At 38.5% G+C, this 25,597-nt stretch overlaps 1 protein-coding gene across 1 annotated transcript in view; it reads right to left on the reverse strand.

Annotated features, from left to right (window-relative positions):
- The window catches only part of LOC124777651 (phenoloxidase 2-like), a 175,253-nt gene that overhangs the window by 45,513 nt on the left and 104,143 nt on the right, over positions 1–25,597 (reverse strand). The window contains exon 8 of the mRNA XM_047253131.1: positions 17,681–17,809. Coding sequence (XP_047109087.1) covers positions 17,681–17,809 — 129 coding nt within the window. The remainder of the gene's footprint in view (positions 1–17,680; positions 17,810–25,597) is intronic.

The raw sequence follows: 25,597 nt of genomic DNA on the forward strand, positions 1-25,597 counted from the left end.
AAGATACGCTATCAAAATCTTTGGAAGAATTCGCTATTTATTATCATGGGAATTACTTGAAACATATTCCTGCGAAGACTCAGACCTGTGCTTTGCACCTGAAGAATAAACAGGCAAATAGATCCTTAAATATATCCAGGGGAGGCAATGTACTCGAACATAATCCAACTCCCAAATATCTTGGAGTAACTCTGGATCACACGCTAATGTATAAAAAGCATTGCCTAAACACCAAACAGAAAGTGGCAGCCACAAATAACATAGTGGGAAAATGACAGGTACATCATGGGGTGCTAATCCATTCACTGTGCACTTAAGCGCACTTGTTCTATGTTATTCCACTGCTGAATATGCATGTTCAGCATGGTACAAGTCCAGTCATGCCAGGAATGTAGATGTGGCTCTAAATGAGTCTTGCCGGATTATCATGGGTTGCTTAAAACCTACTCCTGTGGACAAACTCCATTGCCTGGCTGGCATAGCTCCTCCTGAAATCTCACTGGCATAGCTCCTCCTGAAATCAGATGTGATGTAGCTGTGAGTTATGAGAAAAGTAAGGCCACAGCAAAGAAAGCCCATCCACTATACGATCATCAGCCTGCACATCCTAGGCTGAAATCAAGAAAGAGCTTCTTGACAGCTACTGAGGCTCTCATCAAGAATCCACATGTGGCAAGGATCTAGTGATGGCAGGAGAAATGTCAGTATTTTGGAGAATGGTTGGCTCCAAAGGAAGAACTTTTTCCTGGACATTCCAAGATTTGGTCAATATGGAGGTCTCTCAAGAGATTACGATCAAACACAACGAAATGCAAGACTAGTCTGAGGACTTGAGGTTTCTCTGTGGACTCAGTTCTTTGCCAGTGTGGCATTGAGCAGACTAACAGTCATTTCCTTCAGTGTTCCTCATCACCAACCACCTGCACCAAGCAAGACCTTATGAGAGCTACACCAAATGCACTAGAAGTGTCAATTTTTGGTCTTCTTTTGTGTAAAATTATGTCAACACATATATTTTTTTATATTTCTGTATTTTTGACACAATAAATAAATACATTTTAAAAGTTACTTCTCTGTTATATCAGAAGCTTATAAAATTTCATTCAAAGACGGGTACATTTATTGAGACTCCATGCTCAACAATATGATTGTGTTATGTTAATTATAATAAGTTAGTCACAAATGACCACAATTACTCAATTATAGGGATGGCAGATGTGTGAGTATGAAGATATGAATTAATAATTCGGAAGTTTGTAAAACACCTTCCCTCATAACAGCTGCTGTTGTTGTTGTTGTGGTCTTCAGTCCTGAGACTTGTTTGATGCAGCTCTCCATGCTACTCTATCCTGTGCAAGCTTCTTCATCTCCCAGTACCTACTGCAGCCTACATCCTTCTGAATCTGCTTAGTGGATTCATCTCTGGGTCTCCCTCTACGATTTTTACCCTCCATGCTGCCCTCCAGTACCAAATTGGTGATCCCTTGATGCCTCAGAACATGTCCTACCAACCGATCCTTTCTTCTAGTCAAGTTGTGCCACAAACTCCTCTTCTCCCCAATTCTATTCAATACCTCCTCATTACTTATGTCATTTACCCATCTAATCTTCAGCATTTTTCAGTAGCACCACATTTCGAAAGCTTCTGTTCTCTTCTAGTCCAAACTATTTATCGTCCATGTTTCACTTCCATACATGGCTACACTCCACACAAATACTTTCAGAAATGACTTTCTGACAGTTAAATAAATACTCGATGTTAACAAATTTCTCTTCTTCAGAAACGCTTTCCTTGCCATTGCCAGTCTACATTTTATATCCTCTCTATTTCGGCCATCATCAGTTATTTTGCTCCCAAAATAGCAAAACTCCTTTACTACTTTAAGTGTCTCATTTCCTAATCTAATTCCCTCAGCATCACCCGATTTAATTTGACTACATTCCGTTATCCTCGTTTTGCTTTTGTTGATGTTCATCTAATACCCTCCTTTCAAGACACTGTCCATTCCGTTCAACTGCTCTTCCAAGTCGTTTGCTGTCTCTGACAGAATTACAATGTCATCGGCGAACCTCAAAGTTTTTATTTCTTCTCCATAGATTTTAATACCTACTCCAAACTTTTCTTTTGTTTCCTTTACTGCTTGCTCAATATACAGATTGAATAGCATCGGGGAGAGGCTACAACCCTGTCTCACTCCCTTCCCAACCACTGCTTCCCTTTCATGTCCATCGACTCTTATAACTGCCATCTGGTTTCTGTACAAATTGTAAATAGCCTTTCACTCCCTGTATTTTACCCCTGCCACCTTCAGAATTTGAAAGAGAGTATTCCAGTCAACATTGTCAAAAGCTTTCTCTAAGTCTACAAATGCTAGAAATGTAGGTTTGCCTTTCCTTAATCTTTCTTCTAAGATAAGTCATAGGGTCAGTATTGCCTCACGTGTTCCAACATTTCTACTGAATCCAAACTGATCTTCCCCGAGGTCAGCTTCTACCAGTTTTTCCATTCGTCTGTAAAGAATTCGCGTTAGTATTTTGCAGTTGTGACTTATTAAACTGATAGTTCAGTAATTTTCACATCTGTCAACACCTGCTTTCTTTGAGATTGGAATTACTATATTCTTCTTGAAGTCTGAGGGAATATCACCTGTCTCATACATCTTGCTCACCAGACGGTAGAGTTTTGTCAGGCCTGGCTCTCCCAAGGCTGTCAGTAGTTCTAATGGAATGTTGTCTACTCCCGGGGCCTTGTTTCGACTTAGGTCTTTCAGTGCTCCGTCAAACGCTTCACGCAGTATCATATCTCCCATTTCAGCTTCATCTACCTCCTCTTCCATTTCCATAATATTGTCCTCAAGAACATCGTCCCTGTATAGACCCTCCATTTGCTCCTTCCACCTTTCTGCTTTCCCTTCTTTGCTTAGAACTGGGTTTCCATCTGAGCTTTTGATATTCATGCAAATGGTTCTCTTTTCTCCAAAGCTCTCTTTAATTTTCCTGTAGGCAGTATCTATCTTACCCCTCGTGAGATAAGCCACATTTTTTAGACGTTTGTATTCCTTTTTGCCTGCTTCACTTACTGCATTTTTGTATTTTCTCCTTTCATCAATTAAATTCAGTATCTCTTCTGTTAGCCAAGGATTTCTACTAGCCCTCGTCTTTTTACCTACTTGATGCTATGCTGCCTTCACTATTTCATTCCTCAAAGCTACCCATTCTTCTTCTACTGTATTTCTTTCCCCCATTCCTGTCAATTGTTCCCTTATGCTCTCCCTGAATCTCTGTACAACCTCTGGTTCTTTCAGTTTATCCAGGTCCCATCTCCTTAAATTCCCACCTTTTTGCAGTTTCTTCAGTTTTAATCTACAGTTCATAACCAATAGATTGAGGTCAGAGTCTACATCTGCCCCTGGAAATGTCTTACAATTTAAAATCTGGATCCTAAATCTCTGTCTTACCATTATATAATCTACCTGAAACCTTTTAGTATCTCCAGGGTTCTTCCATGTATACAACCTTCTTTCACGATTCTTGAACCAAGTGTTAGCTATGATTAAGTTATGCTCTGTGCAGAATTCTACCAGGCAGCTTCCTCTTTCATTTCTTAGCCCCAATCCATATTCACCTACTACGTTTTCTTCTCTTCCTTTTCCTACTGTCGAATTCCAGTCACCCATGACTATTAAATTTTTGTCTCCCTCCACTACCTGAATAATTTCTTTTATCTCATCATACATTTCATCAATTTCTTCATCATCTGCAGAGCTAGTTGGCATATAAACTCGTACTACTGTAGTAGGCATGGGCTTCGTGTCTATCTTGGCCACAATAATGCGTTCACTACGCTGTTTGTAGTAGCTTACCCACACTCCTATTTTTTTATTCATTATTATACCTACACCTGCGTTACCCCTATTTGATTTTGTATTTATAACCCTGTATTCACCTGACAAAAAGTCTTGTTCCTCCTGCCACCAAACTTCACTAATTCCCACTATATCTAACTTTAAGCTATCCACTTCCCTTTTTAAATTTTCTAACGTACCTGCCCGATTAAAGGATCTGACATTCAACGCTCCGATCCGTAGAACACCAGTTTTCTTTCTCTTGATAATGATGTTCTCTTGAGTAGTCCCTGCCCGGAGATCCGAATGGGGACTATTTTACCTCTGGAATATTTTACCCAAGAGGACGCCATCATCATTTAATCATACAGTAAAGCTGCATGCCCTCGGGAAAAATTATGGGTGTAGTTTCCCCTTGCTTTCAGCCGCTTCGCAGTACCACAACAGCAAGGCCGTTTTGGTTAGTGTTACAGGGCCAGATCAGTCAATCATACAGACTGTTGCCACTGTAACTACTGAAAAGGCTGCTGCCCCTCTTCAGGAACCACACGTGTGTCTGGCCTCTCAAAAGATACCCCTCCATTGTGGTTGCACCTACGGTACGGCTATCGGTATCGTTGAGGCTCGCAAGCCTTCCCACCAACGGCAAGGTCCATGGTTCATGGTGGTAGGGGGATGGGGGGGGGGGGGGGAGGGGGGGCGGAGCAGCTGATATAATTGAGAAATCATGGCTAGTTGGTTCACAATCACATTTAAGTTATATTATTATGGTTAGTCGGAGTATTGAACTGATTCTGGGTTCATTGTGTTTGGATTTTTTGCTAGAGGTCCTGGGGCATAGTGCAGCAGAGAAAGGCCATATTATGATGAAACATATCATTGCAAGTAGCTGCAGAGTCTACAGCACTATGCATCATACCAAGGAGACCTTCATGACAAAGTTCATGACGATGGTCAGCACTGACCTAAAAGTTTTGAATGAAGTAGAGGAGGATTCTACCAATAGCCTTGGAACAGTTCACTCATGCTTGCATTAATAACAACTTGTAACTTGAGTCGTGAATTCAATTCTGTTTATAAACTCACAAATAAAACCAGATAATTTTCCAGAACAGTTGGATTGTTCTTTGTAAAAAATCAATTTTCAGGAAGAACTTCTGGAAGAAATGGGGAGTTCTGTCAACTAAAGTTAAAAGTGTGTATCAAGATGGTGGAACCCTTGCAAGTTCGAACAGCTTGACAAGCTGCAGAGCTTACATAATGGCCACTGGCTCTGCAGTAGCTACTGGCTTGTTTGAGGGAGGGAGCAAAACAGTTCTTCTGGAGATCAGGAGAAGAAAGGCACTAAACACACAGGGTTTGTGTTATTTTTGATCCATCAATCAATGTTTTCATTAAACATTTGCATTGGTTGTACTGAATATATAAAATCACGCAACAAGTAATGCCTCCACAATTGCTAAAAACTGCTAAACTACTAAAGCTGCTAAATTTTTTTTAAATAAAACAAACTTTATCAACAGTCTACATAATTAGTCTTCATATCTACATTTTTTTTCTCAACAAGTCATCCTGGCAATGAACGCATTGCTCATAATGAGAGACCCATTTGTTAATACCATCATTGTAGAATGTTTGACTTTGTTGACTGAGCCACAAGCTTACTTCTGCTTTCATGTATTTATCACTATCAAAGTGAAGCCCTCAAAGGCATTCTTTAAGTTTTACAAACAGATGAAAATCAGGTGGGACTAAGCCTGAATCATATGGAGAACAATCAGTAACAGCGAACCTAAGAGTGAGATTTTGCAGATGTCACAGGACTTGTGTGCTCAGGCAAAGTCATACTAAAGGAGAGCATACTCCATGTGTGGATCAACTCTTTGAATCTGTTCCTTCAATTTTCTAAGGGTTTCGCAGTACCTTTCAGAGATTATGGTGGTGCCTTTAGGCATGAATTCCAAATGAGTGTTTCAGAATACTGTGAGTATGACTTTGCTTGCTGATGGCATGGGTTTGAATTTTTATGGCATCAGTGATTCTTTGTGGGAACTTCACTGATGCTCTCCTGTTTTCAGGGACAAAATAGTGAATCCAAATTTCATCATCTGATGAACCCATCACCCTCACACACAAAACGAAAGTCGTTGCTGACAGGTGCCCAATCTCCTCTGTTTTGTATCAGGCATGAGCATTTGAGGCATTCACTAAGCACATAGTTTTCTATACTGCAGTTCTGCAATGACAGCTTGTACATGCTCTCACGATATTCCACACTTACATGACAGCTGAGTCTGTGTTATCTGATGATTTTCTCTGATGAGTTCATCAACCCCATTCCAATGAGTCTTGCTGGTTGCCATGTGTGCTCATCCACTCTGAGTTCAGTCTCATAAAGTTCTTTCATTATGAATCACACAATCCAACATTGCATATTATGTTGTTGATGCAATCATCAATGTACACAGCTTTCATTATTCTACAGATTTCTATTGGATGCATGTTTTCTGTGGTTAGAAATTCAATTACAGCACACTATTTCCCACCCACTGATATAGTACCTTTAAGAACTGTCATGTAACACACTATAATTCAGAGCCCTCCAGCTGCAGAGGATTGCAGCTTGTGTCAGTCGAGTGGGAAAGTTAACAAAGTAATATGCATGGCATGTAATAGCTTGACAGATATTGAGAACAGAAGAAAAAAATTCAGAGCCATTACTTTTAAGGACATTCTCATATGAAATGTTAAACATTTCAGATTTTCAGAAATCATACGGAATACAATTGAGGTTTCGTCAATGACATACAGAACGAGCATTGTCATCGGATTTGTGCCCTACCACCAGTGTTGGCCAGTGGGTGGAGAATGTTATCACATGTTCTAACTCAAAAGCATTTGTCTAATGAGGACATACCACAACAGTCTAAGACCAATTCTTGGTATTATGCAGTCAAGGTTACTCTTATTGTATGGCCTTCCAATTTCATCTGCTGTGCAATATGTTATGAACATTTGTGAGTAAACATCATAACTTGTGATCTGTAAGGTGATATTGATAGCTCGTTTTTCATTAACCAATCTTCCCGGTATACGGCAGCACATGCTAAATTATGACATCCATCCTGAAGAGACATGTGCATTGAGTATAAGCATATACCATCTGAATATTGTAACAGATTAATAGTCAGTGCTAGAGGACAAAGTTTATGTATAAATGTAAGGGCTTGAACATTACCATATACTTCTTTCATGTCAAGTAAGACTGAGGTGAGGAAGCTGTGCTGGACAAATGGACTGCATGTCACTCATTAATATTATGTAATTTTCATATGTTCTGCTTCCTTTTACACAGACATTATAGGTGCTTGACAGTAAGTAATTGTGTTCCAGCCACTGTTAAGTCTTACCAATCCATTGTAGAGTTTTGTTGATTATGAGCTTAGTGCAATTAGCCAGTATGATTTTCAGTTAAATGGCCTTTTTCCTTGCTTTGGTATGAGCTCTATGATTTGTATGACTCAAATACTTGGGAGCAGTTCCATGGGTCAAATTTTATCACCTGATTAAAAAAGTATGGTCATCAGACAACAAATGTTGTCAATCCTGGGGCAGTGTTAAAAGTAAGACTGCCTGTTGAAGTTCCCACATTGCAAATGGGGGTGTATAAAAAGTGATCTTGCAATCAACTAAAACTGTTCCATTTTAGCAGATGGTGCAGCAATTGTGTCTGCAAAGTTTCCTATCCAGTATGTACTGTATCTCTGATGCTAGGAAAATATTTTCTGTGTCTAAATTTTGTAACTTTTTGTCATTTGTCTTTCACTTCAGTATCATGCATCATTAACGTACAGAACAAATTCCATGTGTCACTTTTGGATTGTTTCAAGAATCTCTTCACCCTTGCATCAGCTCATTTATGTTTTGGGCACATTTTCCCTGTGGACTACTGTCTAACTTCTATTAACACTGGCCTCCTTAAAGCAACAACCTAAGAATATTATGGATGCCACTGTATTGTAGGCTGTTTATCAAAGTGGCTGTGGAGTAAACTTTCTCATAGATTCACAATATCTGCTCCATTCACCACCACACATGCCATCATGGTGTAATATGGTGTGAAGAAGGTTACATTTTGATTGAAACTGGCTACCATTGTCAATTATTATTTATTGCAGTGAAGACTAATTTTAATTTAGTTTTAAAATATTTTACTGAGACATCTGATATTCTCCATTAGAAATGTTTTCAAAAATTGCTTACATAAAATTTTAGTTCTAAATTACTCCACTGGTAATGACTAACTATCTTCAGGTAGTGCATTAAATAATTTTGGATGCATCATTGGGAAGTTGTTTTGTGTCTTTGTTAACTGACACCTTGGCCTGGCAATATTATTTTTATTGAAAGTGCTATTTTGATGAACTTCGTATCTCTTGCTTTAGGTTACATGATTTATCTTTCTGTGAATGAAACAGTTGAATACATATGGTGTGAAAACATTCAATACTCCTAATCTGGAAAAAGTTGGTTTACAATCGTCAATTTTTGCTTGAGATAATAATCATCATTGCTTTCTTTTGCAATAAAAGAACATTATTGTTGACTGCAGAGTGGCTCCACAGGACCAGAGCACAGCTGATGTGGCTGTGGAACATTGCATAGTACACTGTTCATAGGTAGGCTGTTGTGCCAACTTTTGCAGTTGGCACATTTAATGTAAACAGCACTGTGAAATACTTAGCTGAATGGGAGACATGTTTCAAAGAGTTCCTGCTAATGACTGTAGGTAGGTTCACAGGGTGCTTGAGCTCCATCTTAAAGTTTCCATGTTCTCCATAAATCCCAACAAATATCATGTATTGATGATTGGGTAGGGACACCAATTTAATGGCACAGTATCATTAATACTAAGATAAGAGGAATGGAGCAATGATTAATGAATCAAGATCCCACACTTCCTATGACAAAGCAATTTGAATAGCAGGCCATGCTTTGAAACATTACATACTTGAACATTTCTTGAATTAACCTAAATAATTAAAGGCAATTAGAGTAGCAAATTTGTATACAATGACCACTACTTGGCAACATCTGAACAGAAATCCTGTGGTAGTCAAAGGCATCCTTTATGTCTGGTACAGGCATAGAAGTTAAATTTGTGATGCAAATAATAGTTTGATGACTGTGGAAGCAAAATTAGTATGAGTTCACAGTTTCAGATCATATTACATGTATGATGTTCAAGTTGTTTTATTTGTTTGAGCCATTTCCTACTTAATTCAACATAGTGAGTCTTGGCTGCATATTTCGATATAATGTATGTGATTTTCCATTACCACAGAAAGATTATGTAACTTATGAAATTTTAAAATAGATATGCTACCAATACACAGTGCTAGATGACCAGTTATTGCAGTTTACCAGTTTATTGTATTTCACTTTTTGACTAATTAAGCTATAAATTGTACTCTTTATGCCACTATATTATTTGTTCAACATTTATGTGTTCTGATTAACTGTTTTATTTAAAAAATTTACTATAGACTGTGATGTGCTCTGTCAGTCTTTAATACAATGTATAGCTGGATATTAAATATGAGTTAGATATTTATTTACTGAGCTGAGAACATTATACAAATACACTAACATCTTATGGTCTTGTTTATATTGCCTTGTGGTATCGCTGAATCATGAACCATAGAACCAGAAGCTATTGTCAAAGTTGTAGGGTTTCTGCTAGTTTTGGTGTAGTAAATGTAGCCTGTTTAAGCACAAGCAGTACATAGAAAAATAATGATAAGTTTCTTGTTAATACAGGACAGTGATTTAGTTTGCAATAGTTGCTTCTCTTTCCTAATGTTTGCATTGCTGAAGATTCTGCTTCATGACAGTATACATCAAAATGATGAAATAATTAAAAGAAGAAACAGTGCCAGAAGTAGAGACAATAACAGAGATGACTTTATCAGACTGGGTTACAGTAGTGAGAGAAAGAAGAAGGGGGCTGAAAAGCTGAAAATGGAACATGATGGAGAAACTTTTAAAATGAAGTAGTACAGGGTGATTGTAATTAAAGTTAAAGTTTCTAACCAATGTAGAAATAACACCACTGTTCAGAATGACAGCAAATTGCTACGGAATATTATCAAAAAAAGGGGGAAAATGTATGGCAGAAGAAAAATAAATAGTTACAAAATGTAGCAATAGATGGCACTGTAAGCATTCATAATTTAATAGCGGTCAACTAAAAATGATGAAAGAATCATACAACAATGCCTAAGGTGTATGTCTGAAATTAAACAAACTGTACTACTCAAGTGTGCATGGGTGTACACGTGTGATACAGTTAGTTACATATGTCCATCCATCATGGCAAGATCATATCACTTTGGATGGGAAAAATCAATTTTAATGTCCTGAGACCAAAAAACACATGAAAAGCATCAATCAAATCAGCTTTTAATTGTCCTGAGACCAAAAACCACATAAAAAGATCAATCACATCAGTTTTCAATTGTCCTGAGGCTGAAACCACATAAAAAGCATCAATCAAAATCAAATCGGATTATTAATTTCCATGTGGCTGGTGCAAAACATGGTCAATATGCTTTAAAAAGATGGCTCTGAGCACTACGGGACTTAACTGCTGTGGTCATCAGTCCCCTAGCACTTAGAACTACTTAAGGACATCACACACATCCATGCCCGAGGCAGGATTCGAACCTGCGACCGTAGCAGTTGCGCGGTTCCAGACTGTAGAGTCTAGAACTGCTCGGCCACACTGGCCAGCAATATGCTTTTCAACAAGTTGAAATTGAGAAACAGCATGTTCCACAACTGATCAAAGTGTTTCCAGGATCATGTTCAGAATGTGTTCCACAATGCATACTTTCAATGCAGCTAAGTTTTTAGTTGGCACACTGAACACAACATCTTTCAGATAGCCCCACAGTGGTAAGTCACACAGATTAAGATCAGGTGATAGAAACAACCAGGCTGTAGGGAAATGGCAGCTGATAATTCTAGTATTTCCAAAATGGTGCTTCAGCAGCTGCTTAACTGGATTTGCAATGAGGAAAGGTGTGCCATCTTGCATAAAAATGATCCCAGCCACACATCCATGCTGTAGGAGAGCTGGAAAGACATGGTAGTGCAAAAGACACTCATAGCACTTACCAGTGACAGTACAGACAACAGAACTGGAAGCACCTGTCTCTTCGGAAAAGTATGGCTCTATGATAAATTATACCGTAAACCCGCACCACACGGTGACCTTTTCAGGATGCACTGTTACTGGTTGATTTGTGTGTGGATTTTCTGTTGCCCATATTTGACAATTCTGTGTATTGACATATCCTGTCAGATGGAAGTGGGGTTTGTCTGTCCACAAAATCTTTCACAGCCAGTCATTGTCCACTTCCATGTGAGTGAGAAATTCTAAAGCAAATGTCTCTCTTGCCGGCAGGTCAACAGGAAGCAACTTGTACACATGGCTAATTTTGAATAGATAGCAAAGAAGGATGTTTTGTAGGATTTTACGCACCGTGCTCATGGGTATGTCCAATGTTTGGGCAAATCCCTGTGCACTACACGTTTGCACACCACCAATCGTCTCCTCCTGCATTGCTGTGGCCACTGCTTCCACTGATGTATCAATTCATTTCCTGCCTCTACCAGGTTACACACCAAAGAACCTGTCTTTTCGAATTTCTGAATCATTTTCTCCAGACCCAAAGCAGTTATTAGACCATTGCCTTTTTTCAAACCCTTCAGGGTCCAGAACTTCTGCAGAGTGACTTGTGCACAGTCATCATTCTTGTAATCCAGCTTTACAAGCAGAGTATGATCCCGCATGGAGACAGTCATGGCGAACATCACAGATGCGAAAGGAGGAAAAGCGTGTTTATACCAACTTCAATGGGTCGTGCGCATGTCAGGTGTTTTCATTTATGTATTCTGACACATACAGCACCATCCCTTGATCAATTTTCACACAATTTTTTTTTCTTCTGCTATAAGTTTTCCCCCTTCTCCAAAAATATTCTCTTGCAGTTTGACACCATTCTGACCTCTGGTGTTATTTCTACAGCATTTTGAAAGTTTAACTTTAATTATAATCACCCTGTATTTACAATGCAACAATACCAGAGAAGGAAAGTTGCTACCCACCATATAGCGGAGATGGTGAGTCGCGATAGGCACAACAAAAAGATTCACACACTTACAGCTTTCAGCCATTAAGGCCTTTGTCAGCAGTAGACACACATGCACGCACACACACACACACACACACACACACACACACACACACACACACACAAACACAACTAGCACACATGTCTACAATCTCAGAGAGCTGAAACCACACTTATATATAATGCTACAGACTTAATGAATTAGTTTCACATTTTGAATATTAATAACTTTCGTTAAGCAGTGACTATTCAGTCATCTCTAGCATTTGTGATCTTTGTGATATGGTCTTCAATTGCACTGAAATCTGGGAACTTGTCACATAGGCCCTTGAGACAGTGCTGTGTTTGATCAGTACTTACTCTGAATACATAGGAACTATGGAGCTCTCAATATTAATGTGTTTTGCTTTTACCAGACTTCCTCTCTTATGAAACAGATGACAGCTATTTTAAAATATTTTGTTCATTTTATGACAGCTAAATGGTTTCCATGATTGCTCACAGCTGTTGTTGTCTCATTATAATGCCCATATCAGACTTTTTCTCACAAAGACAATTTTTTGAATTTTTAAGAGTAGGTTCAATACAAAGACATATTTATCAAGTAAATTATTATTTTTTATTATTACCAACTCACTATAAATACATATAAACATAAAATTACAGAAGTGTCTTGCTTAATGTAGAAATATTTCAATGTGCAACTGTCACACATGGTTTATCATTATACCCACATCTCTCCTAACAGCACTTTGAAATAGCCATAGTAAGTGAGTAACTAAGGTTAACTTCATTCCTGTTTTGCTAATGAGAGTCAGATCAAGCTTCTTAAGATGTACACACATGGTAAGAAGAATGCTTACTGCTGTATTTTCTTTATGAAGATGACTGGAACAAAAATGGTAGCTTTCGTTTTGCAGCAGTAGTGATATCTAAACTTTTTTCTTGATTAACTTGTTTCTTCTGCTGTAGGTAGATTGTGGATACCTACAACAGCTTACCTTTTCTCATTCAAGTGGTGTGATTTTCTAGGAATTGTCATACATGTGATTATAACTGTTTCTGTAAGCACCATTCTCAGTAATGTATCAAATGTATTTGTCTTATATATTACTTGAGCATGTAAAGCTCTGATGTTCTGCAAACCAGTGTAGGCAGCTAGTAATTGCTTATCCTTGAAATATAATATTCTGATTTCAGGTGATCGACATCATCTATGTCCCCTTTTGTGAGATTCTACAATGTAATCAGTTCAGGTTTATCCACTATGCTACTGTTAGTTCTATACTATCATTTCTGAGCCTAACAGATAACATTAATATGTTCTTTATCTGTTTCCTGTTTAGAACATATGGGCAAAGGAGGCAATTGATACCTGGTTTCTCTTCAAATACAAAATGGTGCTATTTGCTGTCCTCCCCTTTATTGACAGCAAATCTAGTGTTATTGTTCCTCTAAAAAGTACCTACCACTGTGAGTCAATGATTTGTGTAGAGTTTATTAGCAACTCACATACATGTAACAGACTGATTTAGTCATAACACCATGTTTCCTGCATCACTGAATACTTGATAGGCACCAGCAGGCCGTTTGCCTGCATTAATTTCCATACTTAGTGTATATAAAGTTATAGCAGCACAGAAAGTACACACATCAAAAAAAGCTTTGCATCACCTCGGTTCCAAGAGTTCTGGAACCTGTAGAGAAAACTGGAATAGAGTTCAACATCAACATCACTTCCGTCCTTTTTATTGCCCATGAAAACCACACATTGCATGTTGTACCATCATACAGCAAGACCTTCAGAGGTGGTGGTCCAGATTGCTGTACACACTGGTACCTCTGATACCCAGTAGCACATCCTCTTGCATTGATGCATGCCTTTATTTGTCATGGCATACTATCCACAAGTTCATCAAGGCACTGTTGGTCCAGATTGTCCCACTCCTCAATGGCAATTTGGCATAGATCCCTCAGAGTGGTTGGTGGATCATGTCCATAAATATCCCTTTCCAGTCTATCCCAGGCATGTACGATAGGGTTCATGTCTTGGGAACATGCTGGCCATTCTAGTCGAGCGATGTCATTATCCTGAAGGGAGTCATTCATAAGATGTGCATAATGGGGGCGCAAATTGTCATCCATGAAGATGAATGCCTCACCAATATGCTGCCAATACGATTGCGCTATAGGTCGGAGGATGGTATTCACTTATCATACAGCCATTACGGCACCTTCCATGACCATCAGCGACATATGTCAGCCCCACATAATGCCACCCCAAAACAGTAGGGAACCTCCAACTTGCTGCACTCGATGTGCAGTGTGTCTAAGGTGTTCAGCCTGACTGGGTTGCCTCCAAACATGTCTCTGACGATTTTCTGGTTGAAGGCATATGTGACACTCATCGGTGAAGAGAGCATGAAGCCAACTCTGAGCAGTCCATTCGGCATGTTATTGGGCCTATCTGTACTGCGCTGCATGGTATCGTAGTTGCAAAGCTGGACCTCACCATGGACGTCGGGACTGAAGTTGCACATTGTGCATCCTATTGCACACAGTTTAAGCCACAACGTGACATCCTGTGGCTGCATGAAAAGCATTATTCAACATGGTGGCATTGCTGCCAGGGTTCCTCCAAGCCATAACCCATGGGTAGCCATCATCCACTGCAGTAGTAGCCCTTGGACGGCTTGAGCTAGGCATGTCATTGACAGTTCCTGTCTCACTGTACCTCCTCCATGTCTGCACAACATGGCTTTGGTTCACTCCAACATGCCTGGACACTTTCCTTGTTGAGAGCCCTTCCTGGCACAAAGTAACAATGCAGACACAATCGAACCATGGAATTGACTGTCTAGCATGGTTGAACTACAGACAACATGAGCTTTGTACCTCCTTCCTGGTGGAATGACTGGATCTGATCGGCTGTCAGACCTGCTCTATCTAATAGGGGCTGCTCGTGCATGGTTGTTTACATCCTTGGGTGGGTTTAGTAACATCTCTGAACAGTCAAAGGGACTGTGTCTGTGATACAATATCCATAGTCAACGTCTATCTTCTGGAGTTCTGGGAACCGGGGTGATGCAAACCTTCTTTTGATGTGTGTGTATACTTCTATACAGCACTTTTCCAGCTTGTTTGGGACAGACTACCTGAATTTGCAACATACAGAGAATGCTTCTAATTTATTAGGTGTCTATTATTCCTTCATCTTTCAGACATGTATCTGTGATATTGTTAATTCTTGTTCCAATATTTCAGCTGAGCTGGGTCATTTGCTAGATTTTGAAATCACTTGTGTAAAGTGATTTTAAAATCTTACAAATGACTCACATTGGGAATGGCTGTAAAGTTGTCAGCCAAAAAATTGGAACAAGAATTGATAATATCCTAGATACACACCCAAAACTGTATGAAATATTTTATCTGTGGGAAAACTACATGAAACACATATTGTCTATTGTTGTCAATGCTCCTGTGCTGTAACTCTACATGCAAACATCAACAAACTAATCAAATATTTCTCTAATTTGTGCCAGATTATCTGTTTCCTTCCTCTGCAACCTCCTAAATTTGTCATTAACTTGTACAGCTCATAGAAGAGTATAGAAAACCTGTTTGCTTGTTGACACTACTAAAAGATCTGATGCAGTCCCATAAGTGGTCCATAGATGATTGACATTGGGATTCAGTGACGTTTTCATTCCTGTGAGATGTAAAATACCAAGCAAAGTAGATAATTCTTCAAAATTTATCTGTGGACAGTCTTGAGCACTTCATAAATAAGCTGCTGCAATTCTACTACATTCTTGGTTTATGTACTTTACAATGCTGTCAATTACACTGCCTGGAAAAAAAAATTTCCAATAATCTAGAAACACTTTCAAATTTTTTGCTTTCCACTTTATGTCTAGAAGGTGTGTTACAATCTTCTGACAAGCAGTTTTTGCTGGAGGGGCTTTAGCTTTGAACCATGTTTTTCCAGCCATACCTGGCTGCCTACCACAATTAGCAGAAACTGGGCCACTCTAGATTCAGTTTCAGAATCATTGTCAGGCTGTGGGTCAGTGTCTGAAGACAAACCCAGTATGTGGATATTCTAGTCCAGTGGTTCTTCATCTGTTCATCTGACACAACTTCTTGCCTTTTAAAATTTTAAATACTTCTTTCCTGTAAAATTTTATATATTTTCAGATAGGGCCAGTCAAGTACTGAATATATTCAACTGCTTCTTTCAAAATGTAAAACCCAAACAATACTTATAAAACATGTAATATTTGCAGAATATGTCCAGGAGAAAAAATTAACCCAACTGCATGTTACTAGCACAAAGAAATGGACAAATGAGAAGCAAGGTGGTGTTTTAGGAATGCACAAGAAATTGTTATGTAATAACTTCAATATGAATAAAAATTTAACAGAACACAATGCTTCAAACAAAGGTTATAATTGTAATTTGACCAATGAAAGATGCATTGACAGAATGTACAGATATCAAAGAAAGCATTACTATATCAATACCTCAACAGATATAAAATATTCTGAAATATTGCAGTAAAATTATAAATGTTAGATTTTTCCTCAAATGTGAGCAAGTGTGGATTAAAAGCATCTTTCTATTATTTCCTTAGCTCAAAAAATGGAAATATTTGAAAAGAGTTATCAGTGTATCAATACCTCAGTATAATGTAGTGCTATGCCATACTGTAATTAAAAGAACTTCCAGTCCACTGTGATACTATTTTTTTATTTTTCCCTGTGAGACCTACCATTTTATGTACAGTAATTTGATAAAATGAAATTTTTAAGCATTCCGTGTAGATTCCTTGTGTTGATCATTAATGAGGCTATATTTCATGCTGTAGATTGACAGCATATTTGATGAATAAGAGATTGATAACTGAGAGAACCAGGATACAGTTGATTATTAATCACAGAAGTTTATGAGGCCTTTAGATGGTTTTGCTTAAATAGGAAATGTCAAGATCAAAATGGCTCAAATTCCATTTTGGGCAGTCTTCCAGTTTATAAATAATTAAGGGACCTCATTCACAGATCAAAGTTGAACAAAGGCAAGTCACTTGAAATACCTTACAACAGCGGAGAGTATAATCTTAAAAGGAAAGATTTGCTTTTGATACGATATCACCACTTCTTGTGGCCAGTGCCTTAATAGAAGAGGTCAATGTGGACCATTTCAAAACTCTAACTAATCACTGTTTTCCTACTCCTCTTTAAATTTGCACAATGGCTTTTAGACTTAATACTTCAGACTAGCATTCCTAGGAGAATGGCTCAACCACAGTTTAAAATGTGCTACAACAATAGATATTCTGAGGAGCAAAGAGATAAGTAAAGGCATTTTTTAATTTCTAAGGAAAAAATGTAGGGAGGAAACAGAAGGCAGAGATGTGCAAAACTTACACAGGTGTAATAACATTAACTGCAGAACTGCAGCTACAACAAAGTGTTGTGGGTTAAGATGGCAAACTTATGGATCTTTAATTAACAAATTGACAAAAAAATGTACGGTTGCTGGCAGAGATTACTTTTTCTGATGTATTATATTCAGATTTCTCTGTAACCACATGTATCAACACAAGTTTTTTTTTAAAAATAAGAACTTATCCTTACCTGTTGAATGGTGTACCTTGGCAACAAATTCTTGTGTTCTTGGAAAACTGAATTAATGAATGAATGCCATCTGTAGAACACAGGGTCTCTCATGGCTGTTGCTACATCTGCCATAACACCAAACGTCTCCTGTGGAGAAACATTTGTTAACATTTCAAACGTGGTAATGAACTTCATCAGTGTGTAACATCAAGTAAAAATTCATCAAAAAATTGAAATTGACATCTGGGTACAAGATAATTGAGCTATTTTCCAACATGCTATGAGCACAAATTATGTGTCAAAACACTCATTTTTTAGAGATCTCTCCTTTGTGCTCACCCAAAAGAAACCAAAGAATGAAGAACATGAGGAATTAAAACAATAATATCACAGCAGCAAAGTGGTTAAACTATAAGCTTAAATGTGGACATTTGCTTAATGACAAAATCTGTCAATATTGTTGTTATTGTTTAATGCTTTTCTTACAAGACATACTTTAGGTGCTTGCCACTGTGAAAGTGTTATTTTTTTTAGGCTCAATGAGAGAAACTGAGACATGAAAAACTGAGTCTACTTCCCCAATTGATGTTACAACCTTATTAAAAATCAGCTCAGTGAATTTCTGTATACTGTGCAAAATGTAAATTTGAAAGAAAGCTCAGATGCTGCAGTTTTGCTTCATGCCCTTTATCACTGCTGCCAATCCTTGCAATCTACTGTGTGTGGTGCAAAGAATATATGTGAGTAGTCTATGTAGTTGCTGCAACTGCATCATGGCAGATCTGAACACAAAATCCTTTAAAATGTGTTATCGCAAAACCCTTGTTCTGTTTCCATGTGGCATCCATGCCACAGCATGTCATCTGCACAAAAAGTATATTTTCAGCATTTCAGAAAATGCTTTCACCCATACCTGCACTTCTGTTGTTTGAGGACCACTCCCCCTCACCACACATCCAGCAGGCGAGATCATTTTATGATTTTTAGTGTGGTGTGGTAGATGCTCTGGCTGTTGGGTGACTTAAGGCTCAGTTTTTTAATTTAAAAGGTTGATGATTGATATTGTTGGGGAATACAGTACATTGGAAACATACATGCAAAAAAATTTGACAGCGTTATAAGTGGCACAAGAAAAGGTGGCGGCTGGCCTCCCTCATCACATATTGTCTGGGGCCAGAACCCTTAACATCAACTGTCTTGTTTATCCATTGCTGCTGCAATCTATCAGTACCTGTATCATAATTGTGTGGTGAAGCTAAATTTTGAAAGTTGTATTGGCAGCACCAGTCGTGTATTACATCAGCATTTCCTCTCTCATGTCTCCCTCTCTGCAATGGCCCACAATATTCCGTCTACTCCACCACCACCCATGGAGCAAACAATCTGTCTCTTGTAACACTTATAACTCATTCAGTCACATCAAATGTAAATAGGAAAAAACGGTGTAGAATCATGAAAAACATAAAATCGGAAAATGTAAAATTGAATTTCCACACCCTTATGTGCACCTTATAAGTTTATCAAGTGGCCAATGAATCTTATTCAGTGAATTATGAAAACAAACACATAAACACTTTTGAAAACACTTGATTTAATGACAATAGTTCACATTTGAAGATTCAACAGTACACTGTTATTCCAAGAACAAACTAAATCGATCACATGTCCCCCATGCATGAAAACCAGTTTGCTGACATATTAGCATATGAAAAGCCAAAATAGGAATTATGTAGTGCTCAAAAGACAACCTGCTACTGGTATTTCAGAAGCACTGAAATATATACTTTAGTCTTAACGTCAAAACAGACTTCCAAGATGCGATACTTCGCTTACATTTCTGAGTGGCACTTTGCCGTCTAGATGACCTTACCCAATTGGCATCCACCAACAAAACTTCTCAGAAACATCCATGTGTGCCTCAACTCTGTGAGTAATGTGACCACTACCCTAGCCAAAATTCCACCACATTTGCTCACAAACAGTCATTCATATTTAAAATTTAAATCATAGTCAATAAAATTCTTTAACAGAAAATTTAAAGTATCATTCATCTTGTATGGACTAAAGTAGAAGTGTTTCATTGTGGAAGACTTGTCTTGGCAGTTATTTTCTCTAAATCTCTTTTGTCTCTAGCCACAAAATACTTGGCGAAATTTCCCACATACACATTCTGGCAGACAGTGCTACATTTGTAATTTTTATTATCGTGTAACACTGCTGCCTATTATCTTACAAGATCCCCACTTTTGGAAGACTTTACCTCAGTAATGGTTGCGTGAAGTAGCACTAAGATTTCCATTCTCATACTTTTACTACCATATGCTCTCCAATGAATGACTTCTGACAATCTGATTTATCCTGTCAAACTATTTATTAGTAAGTACATTTACATAACACTTGTAAGCATTATGAGCACACAGAACATACTACGTCTCATTGCCTCATGGGGAGCAATCCTCATTTGTAGAGTCAGAGATTTTATGCCACCACAACCTCATATTTGCTAGATACTTCATCCCCAACTTTGGAGTGCCCCAGAGGTGCTCCCCATTTGCCCCCCCCTCCCCCCCCCCCCCCCTCCCCACCAAGATCATGCAGAACACATGAGGAGGGGTTGCGGTGGGGTGCCGTTTGTCTTAAGTGATCTAAGTGGCTGTGTGAAGGTGGATGCAGTGGAAGAAGCGAGGTGCGCCAGGAGCACAGGGCATGCCCAAAGCACGTCAGCTGTGCGACTAACGTGTTGCCACTGGCTGTGCTAGCAGATAAGGAAATAGTATTGGTGGCATCTTTTAATTTTCGATGGCTTTGTGGTGGTGTTTGAAGAGGGAAATGTGTTGGCAGCATTGCCTTGCATTGTTGTGTGTTGTGTTCACAGGAGGCTTTGCAAGGCTGGCGGCAGTGTAAGCCAGGGCAGTGACAGTGAGTGTACCTTCTGCTGATGAACAGGATGTCAGTCCTGCCATTTCAGCTTCTGTGGGAGAGGAGTGGAGATCACCACTGTAGGAAATGGGCTACTGGTGCTGTGACAGCAGAATAGTGACACAACATAGACATATGATTTACACACTATTTATTAGTAAGCATTACGAACGTACAGAGCACACTAACTCCCACTGCCTCAAGCAGCAACAACCCTCAATTACTGATTCAGAGATTTTATGCCATCACAACTTCATCAGACATTGATAGCATGTTATCAAACTTGCTAGACACCTCATCTATTTTATCAACAAGTTCACCTTTTAAATCTTCAACTTTGGACTTTCCACTTTTAACAATTTGAGACTCCATATCATCAAATTTTGATTCCATTCTGCCAATTAGTTTCTCATTCAATGAGTTTAAGAATAGAGTAAACTCATCGGCCACGGCTTGTGACTAGCAAGACAAGATATACAATACAACTGATGCTTGTACTTAACTCGTGGCTACTATGATACTCCCATGATGACTGTTATTGTGACACTTGGGGTGGACGACAATACAGACAATGCATAGCAGGGATGCTATGGAGGCGCAGCTTGGCTGTGGTGCAGGCATCATAATGGCCAGGTGACAGTGTAGAGACCAATGTGGTATGTGTGTGTGTGGCACCACAAGCAAGAACAGCAACACTGGCCACTGTGAGTCAGTGGAGTCTCAATACAACTGCTCCATGAACCAGGAGCAGCATGAACATGGTGGCACTGTGAAATTCACATGGACCAGTACCATCCCAAATTTGTGTAACAGACTGTCACACGAAATCTGGCAGCATGTCTAGGTATACACTGCAGAGTCTCTTATGCTGCAGCCCACCATTATATCAATGTTCACATTTGCACAGTGCCTGCACTGTCAGACTATTACTTCTATGCACTATGTATAGCTCTGAGGCCCCACACTGACACACTGACTGTTCATAGGCCTATACATTTCCTGGGGCATTTGATCCCAAAGTACTTCTTGGGTGGAAAGGAAACAATCCAGTCCAGGATGAGCCCACTCAATTGCAATGTACCAGGAAAGTAGCATACACTAATAAACCCCTTCATGCCTATGAAATGCCAATAACAGGAATCAATACTACTTTCCCAGCGAAAGGCAAGTGAATGTCTAATAATTAGCAGATGGCTCATCTACTGAAGCGAGTAGTTGTCCACTGTTGTATTTACACCATTATCTACATCAACATCCACCTCTAAATGGATACACCACAAATCACGCTTAACTGCCTGGTAGATGGTTCATGACATGACCTTCACAATAATTCTCAATGATTCCACTCTCGAATAGCGTGCGGAAAAAAAAAACACCTATATCTATCTGTGCAAGCTCTGATTTCCTTTGTTTTATTATGATGATCGTTTCTCCCTATTAATGTCAGCATCAACAAAATATTTTTGCACTTGGAGGAGAAAGAAGCTGACAGAAATTTCATGAGAAGATCCTGCTACAGTGAGAACTGCCTTTGTTTTGATGATGTCGACCTCAAATCCTGTATCATATCTATTTCTTGATGATACAAAATGTGCTGCTCTTCTTTGAACTTTCTTGATGTACTCCATTAATCCTATCTGGTAAGCATACCACACTGTGCAGCAGTACTCCAAAAGAGGAAGGATAAGCAGAGTCTAGACAATCGCTTTAATAGATCTTTTGCTTCTTCTGAGTGTTCTGCCAATAAATCACAGTTTTTGGTTTGCCTTCCCCACAATATTTTCTGTGTTCTTTCCAATTTAAGTTGTTCATAATTGTAATTCCTAGGTATTTAGCTGAATTTACTGCCTTTAGATTTGATTGATTTATCATGTAACCTAACTTTAATGGATTGCTTTTAGCACTCATGTGGATGACCTCACACTTTTCATTATTTAGGGTCAACTGGCAACTTTTTCACCATGCAGATATCTTTTCTGAATCATTTTGCAACTTGTTTTGATTTTCCAATGACTTTACTAGATGATAAATGACAGCATCATCTATAAAAAACCTAAGACCGCCACTCAGATTGTTTCCTAAATCATTTATATAAATAAGGAACCGCAGAGAGTCTATAACCCTACTTTGGGGAATGCCAGAAATCACTTCTGTCTTACTCGATGACTTTTCATCAGTCAGTATGAACTGTGACCACTAATCCAGTCACATAACTGAGACAATATTCCATAAGCAGGCAATTTGATTACAAGCCACTTGTGAGGAACAGTGTCAAAAGCATTCTGTAAATCTAGAAATATGGAATCAGTTTGAAATCCCTTGTCAATAGCACTCAACACTTCAGGTGAGTAAATAAGTAGTTATGTTTTCTAAATCTGTATTGACCGTGTGTCAATAGATCATTCTCTTCAGTGTAATTCATAATGTTCAGACACAGTATATGTTCCAAAATGCTGATGCATATTGATGTTAATGCTATGAGCCTGTAATTTAGTGGATTGCTCCTACTGCTGTATGAATATTAGTGTGATACATGCAACTTTCCAGTCTTTAGGCACAGATCTTTCGTTGAGTGAGGGGTTGTATATGTTAAATATATGTCAAGTATGGACCTATTGCATCAACATACTCTGAAAAGAACCTAATTGGTATACAGTGTGGATAAGAAGACTTGATTTTATTAAGTGATTTAAGTTGCCTCACTACTCTGAGGATAGCTACTTCTAAGTCAATCATGGTTGCAGCTGTTCTTGATTCGAACTCTGGAATATTTAGTTCATCTTCTTTGAAAAATGAATTATTGTAGAATGAGACATTTAGGTTTGACACATGTGGCCAGATGCTAGAGATCTATGATGATTAGTGTAACACCCCAAGAAACCCAAAAACCCAAATAAGAATGTCATGATAATTTAAAGCAGGGAACAGTGTTATCCTGACAGGTACAACAACTTTGACAATAATATAACACCTTAAAGTTTTGATGAACACAAATTTCAATAATTACTGAGTATGTCATGATATGAAGGTAGAAAGAAAGTTTATTTTAATTAGCTGTCAAACATCTCAGTAATAACTGCAAATCAGTATGACAAAAGTTAAGTCCAAAGTAATATGTCGGTCAGAGATAACATTTATTGTGAAAGAGAGTTGTAAATGTGGCGACAAGGAAATTCAATGCATCTACAATGTTTGATCATGGAAATGTTAGTCCCATGCTTGCTGTCAAGTCATGAGAGAGCACCATTTGTTATAGTACTACAAACAGAACACTACAAGATTGTTTCTATTCAAAAAAAGTACTACTGCATGATAGAGATGCGCAGACTTTGTTCTCAGTTATTCTGACTTGAGAACTTGAACTAAAGTGATATTATGATAGTGTATGATGAGTTAATGAACTCTAATTATTGGAGATATTATTGTTGGACTCCACCTTCATCAAAGTGAACAGTTACAACGAAGAATGGACATAGTATTGAAGACTGCAATACCTGATTAGGCTTGAGTAGGAAACATTAATATGACCACATGAAGATAATACAAATACGCCGATTGTAACAGTTGTCAATTGTCATGATCACCAAACTGAAAAGAATCGTAATTGATCTGATCCATCAGTGTGCATGTGGTGTGATGATTATAAACTAACTGCTAAGAAGGAACAGTAAAAATTGTTCATCAGTAATGGAAATCTCATGTGTTGGCTCCATCATTAATTGAACTGTGTGATAGTTGATGAACAAAATTAATTAACTGTGAACATTTTAATTGAAAGAGTGACTTGATGAACATTGAGCATTGAAAGGAGTGTTTTGCCAAAATAATATTTCGACGCACGAAAGCAAGGTAGCATTATAGATTATCTCTGGATTTGCACCATGCTGTAGTGAACAATTCTGCCTATCAACGTAACAACAACTACTGATACTGAACAGCAAATGAAAGTTTCCTCGCTTCAGTGGTGTGAAACGATGCCGGTGATGAATGATTCACTCAACACTGCAATAACTAACTAACCGGGCATAGCAAAATATCATAAAACCATAACAGACAATTAAAATCAGCAGTTTGCATCACTGAGAAGACTGTACAGACTTGCAAATGGACTTTCACACATTACGTGAGGAACAATTTTCTTTAGAGATTTTCAGGTGCTGTTCCACGTTATCTGACGAGGACAATCATCACGGTGCGTCGCATCTCCATTCCACCGACCGAGCTGTAGCAGTAGCGACTCAACATCGACAGCAACAACAAAAGGGGAGAGGGGACGTCACATTAGGTACAAGTTCTCCATTTAGTGGCAACTTCATGAATTGTAAAATTTATCATCATAATGTTTTTGTCGACTAGCCTCACTTTTGAGATGGGTATAATGGAAAATTGGTGTTGATGGAAACTATCAGGTGCATTCAGCAATATTTTCAGAGGACAATGTCCATCAAAAACTAGAGTGAATATAACAACAACAACAACAACAACAAAATTTACAAAATTATTTAATTCGATAGATAAAAAATCTACTCACGAAGCAGCAGCAGAACACACACATAGAAGACTGTTGTAATTGGCAAGCTTTCAGAGCCAGTGGCTCCTTTTTCAGGCATAAGGGTTGAAGGGAAAGGAAGAAAGGTGAAGGAAAAGGACTGGAGATGTCAAGGAAAAGGCGTAGATTTCAGGAAATTTACCCGTAATCGCAGACGTACCGTACGGGATGAGAAGGAAAGAAATCCAACAATCAGTCTTTCCTTCTCATTCTGTATGGTAAGTCCCCCCTGACTCATGGTTCTGGGTGACTTTCTGCAAAATCTACCACTTTTTCTAGACTTCTCCAGTCCTTCTCCTTCACCCTTCTTCTTTCCCCTTTAACCCTTCTGCCTGAAAAAGGAGCCACTGGCTCCAAAAGCTTGCCAATTACAAGAGTCCTTTATGTGTGTGTTCTGCCACCACTTGGTGAGTAAAAATTAGAGTGAGTATTTCAATGATCTTCATATTTATATGTTGATGAGTTTA

This window comes from Schistocerca piceifrons, chromosome 2 (assembly GCF_021461385.2).
Source record: "Schistocerca piceifrons isolate TAMUIC-IGC-003096 chromosome 2, iqSchPice1.1, whole genome shotgun sequence".
Lineage (NCBI taxonomy): Eukaryota > Metazoa > Arthropoda > Insecta > Orthoptera > Acrididae > Schistocerca > Schistocerca piceifrons.